Raw genomic sequence first — 8,266 nt, 5'->3', positions numbered from 1 at the left:
ATGAAGCAATGTCCCTTTGGACCAAGGTGCACAACACAGTACCTACAGTAAAACTCACACACAACACATTGTAATATTACCACAAACAAATTCACAAATAATAAGGTGCAATTATGATGAGACCTGGGTGGCAGCAGGGAGTGCAGTAGTCTTACGGCTGGGGAGAAGAAGCCGTTTCCCACCCTAACATTCCTTGAACACACACAAAGTCCTGGAGGAACTCAACAGGTCCAGCAGCATGAAGAAATAGTCCATGTTTCAAGTTGAGACCCTTCGTCAGGACTGAGAAGGAAGAGGGAAGACACCAGAATGAAAAGGCAGGGAAGAGGGGAAGGAGGCTAACTGAAGCTGGTGGGTGAAGCCAGGAGGGTGGGAAAGGTCAAGGGCTGGAGGAAAGAATCTGATAGCAGAAGAAAGTGGACCATAGAAGAGAGGGAAGGAGGAGGGGTGCCGGGGGAGGTAATAGGGAGGTGAGAAGGGGTAACAGGTCTGAGTGGGGGATAGAAGGGGAGGAAGGTGGAAAGAGGAATTTTTTTCCTGGAAGGTGTATTCAATACTCGTACCATCAGTTTGAAGTACCCAGACTTCATAAGGCATTGCTCCTTGACCCTGAGGGTGGCCTCTACTTGGCATCTCCTGCCTGACAGTAGTGGGTCAAAGCCATTGTTAAGGCCTTGCACCTTATTGTCCACCTGCACTGCACTCTCTCTGTAACTGTGACACTTTATTCTGCATCATTATTGTTCTGCCTCAGTGCACTGAGTGACGATCTGATCTGGTGAACAGTGTGCAAGACTTTTTTTGCCATATCTCCGTACGTGTAATAATAATAAACCAATCTGCCAAATTGCCTCAAGAAGACAGCATCCATCACTAAGGACCCCGTCACCCAGGACATGCCTTCTTCCCAATGCTACCATCAGGGAAGAGGAACAGGAGCCTCAAGGATTCAGGAACAGTTACTCTCCCTGCACCATCTGATTTCTTCATGGTCAGGAACCCATGAACACTACTGGAATTTGTGGTAATTTGTGGCAGTACTGCTGTTGCATACAATCTACTTCACGACACTTGTCAGAGGAAACAAACCAGATTCCAATTTAAACATTGGTGGTGCATGCTGCTCTCAAGTCTAATGTTATTTCAGACAAAAAAAGCCCAATTGACCATTCAGCCTCCCCAGTTAACAAAAGATGATTTTTTATTTCAATCGATTCTCCCTGTAATCTGCCCCGTAACTCTCCCCTTACCAACAAACCTATCAATCTCAGCCTTAAATGCACCCATGAATTTGGCTCCCAGAGCCACTAACGGCAACAAATTCGCCACCCTTCAGCTGAAGAAATTCCTCCCCATCTCCATTCTAAATGGAGGTCCACTGTTCCTGAGACTGTATCATTGATGGAATGGACTGTATCCCATTGTTGTAAGTATCTTCTCTACATCCACTCTGCCCTCGGCTTTTCACGTCTGGGAGGCTTCAATGAGATCTCAACCACACATGTGATATCTGATCCAAGGTGGGTGTTGGGGGGAGCTTCACTCTGTGTTTGACCCTGGGAGTGTGTGATGGGACGGTGTGGAGGGAGTTTCACTCTGTGTCTGACCCCAGGAGTGTGTGATGGGATGGTGTGGAGGGAGTTTCACACTGTGTCTGACCCCGGGAGTGTGTGATGGGACAGTGTGGAGGGAGTTTCACTCTGTGTCTGACCCCAGGAGTGTGTGATGGGACGGTGTGGATCAAGCCTCACTCTGTCTCTCTCCCCCTTACTCCCCTTGTCCTAAACCTCTCCCTGCTTTCCTTCATCTCTCTCCTCCCTCTCTCCCTGTCCATCCTCCCTCTCTCCCCACTCTCTCCTTCCGTCTCCCTACCCCCGGGGGAAGGGGGCGGGGACACCCCGGGTTCAGGGGTCACGCCGCTGCCGCCATGTCGCTGAGCGGCTGCTGTTTGTAAATAGAGGCGTGCGAGAGGACGCAAGCACCCGAGGCCGGGGTCTGGGGCCCAGCCAGGCCCGTGGCTCCCAAGGGGGGGCAGGAGCACCAGCAGTAGGAGGAACAACAGCAACCCGGGGCGAAGAACGGCAGGGGAGGCCGGCGCACGCTTGAGGCCCAGGCCACAGGGCCCGAGCCGAGCCTCAGCGCCGAAACCTCTACTGCCGCTGCCGTCCCGGTTCCGGGAGCGCGGAGGACCGGCACCAGGAAAGGCGACCAAGCTAGGAGGTTCCACGGCTGAGGACCGAGGGCCCTGAGAGGATCTACGGAATTTGGGAGGACCGAGGTTCGGAAGCTGGGAGGACTGAGGGTCCTGGAGGACCGGGGACCGGCGGGAGGACTAAGAGCGGGGAAAACCGAGGGGTGGCGGGAGGACTGGCATGGACGCCGCTTGGAGCAGCTTCATCTTCCCGGTGAGACCCAGGGGGGCGGGGGGCGGGGCTACGGGAGGGGGAGGGGCGTGGCCGGAGGGGCGGGGCTCCGTGGGTGGGGGTCGGTTGGGGGAATGGGCGGGGCTACATGAATGGGGTCACGGGGAAGGGACATTACGGTGATAAGGGGTGGGGCTACAGGGAAGGGATGGGGGTGTGAGGGTAGAGCTGAGGCTTTGTGGGATGCCTGCCAGGGTGCCAGTTAGCCTGCAGAAGTGGTTTGGGGGAAGCTATCTCATGCAGGTGAGGGGTGAGCATAGCTTCCATAGGGCCTGTGCTTAGCCCACCAACCCATGGGGATTTAAGGAAGGGGGTGTGACCTGAGTTTTTGGGCACTGCACTTGAAGGGGTGGGAACTGAGCCAAGAGTGATGCTTGACCTCTGTTAGAGGCAGAGCCATTGGTGAGTGGTGGGGCTCAGAGGACAGTGTAATATTGGGTACTGGGATTTTAGGAACTGTATCAGTGCTTGTGGGGCACTGGGATTAGCCTGTCAGCAGGGCTGTCTATCATAGGAGAAGGGATGAAGGGATGAAAGGTCCAGAGGTGAATGTTTGAGCATTTAGGGTCAAGGGGGCAGCAGGTGAAAGGTTGACAGGAGGGTTGAAGTTGGGGGTCAGACATCAGAGGTGAAGGGTTAAGCAGTGAGGACAAAGGTAGAGATGTGGAGAGCAGAGAGGATAGTGTCAAGAGCGAGGGTGCAGGGGACAAGGGATAAGGTGCATAGGGTTGAAGGGTTGAGAGGTTAGGGGTGATGTGTCGAGATGAGAAGCTGAGAGGTATGGGTTTCGGGTCAAGAGGCTGGTGTTGAGTTTTGGCTTCTGTTCACAATGGCGGGGTTGAGGATTGGAGGTGTTGGGGGATGATAAAATGTAAAACTGCCACTCACTCCTCCCTATTGCCTCTTGTATCCCTCACCCCACCCTTCTCCCCAAATCTCTCCCACCCCTTCTCCCGCACATCCCACTTTCTAAACACAATAGCCGACTTCATCTGAAACTCCCACAACTCTTCAGCCTGACTTTCTTCCCATCCTGGGCTCCCCCCCTGAGAAAGGGGCGGCCCCCCCTCCAGCACCCCCTCCTCCTCCACCCACTACACCGGCTCCGGGACCGGATGATGAGAGGGATAAGGAGAGAAGGGGTGGGACACCAGAGGCGGCCCCTGCACCCCGCACCCGCCCACGGGGTCCCTTCATCTGCCCCCTCTGTGGGAAGCACTTCAAGAACAGCTATAACCTGAGGCGTCACCAGGGGACCCACCGAGCGGGGGCCAGGAGGGCCCCTACCTCCTCGCCCTCCTCCCCCAGCCCCCCTCCCCGGCCGCCCAGGAAGGAGCACAGCTGTGAGCTCTGTGCCAAGGCGTTTCGCGATGTGTACCACCTGAACCGTCATCGGCTCTCGCACTCTGATGAGAAACCCTTCGAGTGCCCCGTCTGCCAGCAGAGGTTCAAACGCAAGGATCGCATGAGCTACCATGTCCGCTCGCACGAGGGCGGCGTTCACCGACCCTACGGCTGCAGCCACTGCGGCAAGGGCTTCTCCAGGTGAGGGGGACAGAGGGAAGGGAATGCAGGGGAGCGGGGAGGGGAAGATGGGGCAGAGAGGGGAGTGGAGGGGGAGAGAAGAGGGGAAGGGGAGGAAGTGCATAAGGGAGGGGAGGGGTGAGGGGGAGTGTGATGGAGAAGAGGAGGGGGAGGTGGATGGAGAGGAGGAGGAGGGAAAGGATGGGAGGTGATGTTAAGGGAGAAAGGTGTGGGAGAGGTACTCTGCCACTGTGACGATTCTGGAGAATCTGAGGTATGGGGAGGGGGAGCGGAGAAGGGGGAGAGGGCGAGGGTGAGGAAAAGGAAAGGCAGAAATAGATAACAGGATGTGGGGATGGGGCCATGTGGGAGTACTTTGAACATTTACCTCTACTTCTTCCCTCCCCCCCCCCACCATCGGCTCTGTTCTAGACCTGACCACCTCAATAGTCACATCCGGCAGGTCCACTCGACAGAGAGACCCTTCAAGTGTCAGGTAGGGTGAAAGCGGTAATGTTGGTGGGGGGGGGGGGGTCCAGATGGAGGAATGGTGGGAGGGGGACATAGAGGAAGGGAAGCTGTGCATAGCTTGAATATGCCATAATCTGACACTCCCCCTCCCCCACCTCTCTGTCCCTCCCTCCCTCTTTCCTCCTCCCCCTCCCCTCCCCCTCTCTCTCACTCACCTCCACCTCCCCCCCCCACTCCCCATGCATCCCCTGTCTCTATCTCACCTCCCCTACCTCTCCTTCCCGCCACCCCTGGACAGACATGTACAGCTGCGTTTGCCACAAAGGACCGTCTCCGTGCCCACATGATCCGACATGAAGAGAAGGTCCCATGTCACGTTTGTGGGAAACTACTGAGTGCGGCCTACATCACCGACCACATGAAGGTTCACAACGACAGCCCCAATCACACATGTGACATCTGTAACAAAGGTGGGTGTGGAGGGAGCTTCACGCTGAGTCTGACCCCGGGAGTGTGTGATGGGACGGTGCGGAGGGAGCTTCACTCTGAGTCTGACCCCGGGAGTGTGTGATGGGACGGTGTGGAGGGAGCTTCACTCTGTGTCTGACCCCGGGAGTGTGTGATGGGACAGTACAGAGAAAGCTTCACTCTGTGTCTGATCCAGGAGTGTGTCATTGAACGGTGGGGAGGGAGCTTCACTCTGTGTCTGACCCCGGGAGTGAGTGATGGGACGGTGTGGAGGGAGATTCACTCTGTGTCTGACCCCGGGAGTGTGTGATGGGACGGTGGGGAGGGAGCTTCACTCTGTGTCTGACCCCGGGAGTGTGTGATGGGACGGTGTGGAGGGAGCTTCACTCTGTGTCTGACCCCTGGAGTGAGTGATGGGACGGTGTGGAGGTTCACTCTGTGTCTGACCCCGGGAGTGTGTGATGGGACGGTGTGGAGGGAGCTTCACTCTGTGTCTGACCCTGGGAGTGTGTGATGGGACAGTGTGGAGGGAGCTTCACTCTGTGTCTGACCCCGGGAGTGTGTGATGGGACGGTGTGGAGGGAGCTTCACTCTGTGTCTGACCCCGGGAGTGTGTGATGGGACGGTGGGGAGGGAGCTTCACTCTGTGTCTGACCCCGGGAGTGTGTGAGGGGACAGTGTGGAGGGAGCTTCACTCTGTGTCTGACCCCGGGAGTGTGTGATGGGACGGTGGGGAGGGAGATTCACTCTGAGTCTGACCCCGGGAGTGTGTGATGGGACGGTGTGGAGGGAGCTTCACTCTGAGTCTGACCCCGGGAGTGTGTGATGGGACGGTGGGGAGGGAGCTTCACTCTGAGTCTGACCCCGGGAGTGATGGAACGGTGGGGAGGGAGATTCACTCTGCGTCTGACCCCGGGAGTGATGGGAAGGTGGGGAGGGAGATTCACTCTGTGTCTGACCCTGGGAGTGATGGGACAGTGGGGAGGGAGATTTTCCTCTGTGCCTGACCCCAGGAGTGATGGGGCGGTGGGGAGGGAGCTTCACTCTGTTTCTGACCCCGGGAGTGATGGGGCGTTGGGGAGGGAGCTTCACTCTGAGTCTGAGCTGCCTGCTTTCTTTCGCTGACACAGGATTCACCACGGCTGCCTATCTCAGGGTTCATGCCCGCAAGCATCATGGCATTACGATGATCCAGCCGTACCGACTGGTTTGCGAGCAGTGCGGTGTGTTCTGCCACACCCAGGTCCAACTGAACGGCCACAAGGGCACGCACGTCCGCGCGGTGGAACCGATAGTGGACGATCGCTCCTGCAGTACTGACACACAGGGACCGTTTCTGCACTGACCAGGCACGGAAACTGTCCAACAGCTCCTTGGGGGGGTGGGGGCCGAAAGGGTAAGGGGTGTTCAGGGAGAGGGGGGATTGAGGGGTGAGGGAGAAGGGCAAGAGAAGGGGAGGAGGAATAGTGGTTAAGGGTTGAGTGGGGAGAGAGGGGAAGGAGGAGAGAGACATGGGAAAGAGGGAGGGAGAGATGTGGGTGAGTGGTAGAGGAAGTGAGAGGTGGATGAGGGAGAGTATGATAGATGGGAACAGAGACAAGAGGGTAAATGTGGACAGAAATAAAGAAAGATGGGGTAAGAAGTGAGGTGAAAAGAGGGAAGGGCAAGAGTGGTGTTAAGAGTAGGTAGGCAAAAAGGTGGGAGGCAGAGTATGGGGGGGGGGGAGGAAAGGGTAGGAAGTGGAGAGTGATATAAATAGGAGGGAATCAGCCAGGTTTCACTATCCAGTGACCCTTAGGTTTGAAGGAGAGGTTCTTAATCAGGCGACTCTGCACTCTGCCCTGAATCCCTCTACCCCTCCTCCCCCCCCCCCCCCCCCCCCCCCCCCCCCGTGTCTCTACAGGTGAGGCTGTGTCCTGTCTCTCAGTTCCTGCTCTCCATCCTCTGGGACGGAGTTTCTCACTACTGGATCCAGAGACGCTGATCAGGCCAAAACCTGAACTCATCGCTGCCCGACCCTCTGCCCCAGGCAGTACACAGAGAGGGTGGGGGAGAGAGTGAGAGAGCGAGGGGTAGGGGGAGGGAGAGAGAGAGAGAGATGGCGGAGGTTTGAGAGAAGAGGTGGAGAGAGTCTGGGAGAAGAGTGAGAGATGGAGGGATTGGGAGACAGAAATTGGGAATGAGTGGAGGGGTTGGGAGAGAGAGAGAGAGAGAGACAGGAAAGTGGGAGAGGTGTGAATGGTGGAGGAGATTGTAGAAGAGGGGAGAGAACATGGGGTGCTGATGGGAGAGCATGAGAGGGAGAGAGGGAAAGCGGGGATAGAGACTAAGAGTTGGTGAGAGTGCAGAGGGGGAGGTGAGAAGCAGAGTGAGGGGGTAGGTGGTGGTTAAGGGGTGGAGGGAGATGGAGGATGGAATTGTGCAGAGAAGCAGTGGGGTGCTGCGTCTGGAGGCGGAGGCTCTCCATTGTTCAGGGAGGTAGAGAAGCATCTGAGGCATTGATGGTTAATGGGGTGGAGAGAGTTGTGAAAGGGGGGTGTATGAAGGAAAAAGGTGGAATGTGATGGTATGAGTGGAGAGGGGGAGTGAGCGTGGGTGGGGGAGTGTGTAAATGTGGGGGTGAGATAGAGATGGGTAAGGGGAGAGTGAGTGAGGAGGAGAATAGGAGAAAGTAGTGGAGTGAGTGGGGTGATCACTCCGTGACGGTTCATCTCTGGGGAAGGAGGGGCTGGGTGGCTCCCTTGTCCTGGGGTTGGTGGGTCAGACCCCTGTCTCTAACAGGGACGGGGGAAAAGATGGGGTAGTGGAGGGAAGTGGTTCTGAGGGAGATTCCTGCTGCGATCGTGCTTTTATTCTGGGGCAGGGGAGGGTGGGTTTGCACTATGCACTGGGGGGAGACAGTGGGGTGCAGGAGGGCTTGCACTGTGTGCTGGAGAGGGCAGAGGGGCTCGGGAGGGAGTCGTGTTTCTGCATCATCCCAGTATGGTTCGCCTGGATGTTGCTTCAAAGCTGGGGTATTTTTAAATAAATTCTCTGCTGTTCAATTTTGGTCTGAGAGATACTTGCTTTGTGAGTGTGAGTGAGAGAGGGAGAGATACCATTAGATATAGGAGCAGAATTAGGCCATTTGGCCAATCAAGTCTGCTCTGCTATTTCATCATAATTGATCCAATTTTCCCCTCGGCCCCAATCTCCTGCCTTCTCCCTGTATCCCTTTATGCCCTGACCAATCAAGAATCTATCAACCTCTGCCTTAAATATACATAAAGACTCGGCCTCCACAGCTGCCTGTGGCAAAGAATTCCACAGATTTACCACTCTCTGGCTAAATAAATTCTTTCTCATTTCTGTTCTGAAAGGACACCCCTCTATTCTGAGAC

At 56.2% G+C, this 8,266-nt stretch overlaps 1 protein-coding gene across 1 annotated transcript; it reads left to right on the top strand.

The window, feature by feature from the left end:
- Positions 1-469: 469 nt before the first annotated feature.
- On the top strand, positions 470-7,762 carry mazb (MYC-associated zinc finger protein b (purine-binding transcription factor)). The gene is made up of 6 exons (XM_059953325.1): positions 470-2,405; positions 3,406-3,968; positions 4,380-4,443; positions 4,717-4,888; positions 6,017-6,235; positions 6,790-7,762. Exons 1-5 carry the CDS (start codon positions 2,373-2,375, stop codon positions 6,229-6,231), a joined length of 1,047 nt encoding a protein of 348 aa, XP_059809308.1. The 5' UTR covers positions 470-2,372; the 3' UTR covers positions 6,232-6,235; positions 6,790-7,762.
- The last annotated feature ends 504 nt before the right edge of the window (positions 7,763-8,266 follow it).

Source organism: Hypanus sabinus, chromosome 29, assembly GCF_030144855.1.
Source record: "Hypanus sabinus isolate sHypSab1 chromosome 29, sHypSab1.hap1, whole genome shotgun sequence".
Classification (NCBI taxonomy): Eukaryota; Metazoa; Chordata; class Chondrichthyes; order Myliobatiformes; family Dasyatidae; genus Hypanus; species Hypanus sabinus.
The sequence above is the reverse complement of the archived record's forward strand: the minus strand, read 5'-3'. Positions and strand labels throughout refer to the sequence as shown.

What these genes read in the sequence shown, in the direction of transcription:
- mazb (XM_059953325.1), top strand. Translation starts at nt 2,373, where the DNA reads ATGGACGCCGCTTGGAGCAGCTTCATCTTCCCG. An exon ending in TGCGGCAAGGGCTTCTCCAG is followed by an intron (nt 3,969 to 4,379) that starts GTGAGGGGGACA and finishes GCTCTGTTCTAG; the next exon opens with ACCTGACCACCTCAATAGTC. An exon ending in AGAGACCCTTCAAGTGTCAG is followed by an intron (nt 4,444 to 4,716) that starts GTAGGGTGAAAG and finishes ACCCCTGGACAG; the next exon opens with ACATGTACAGCTGCGTTTGC.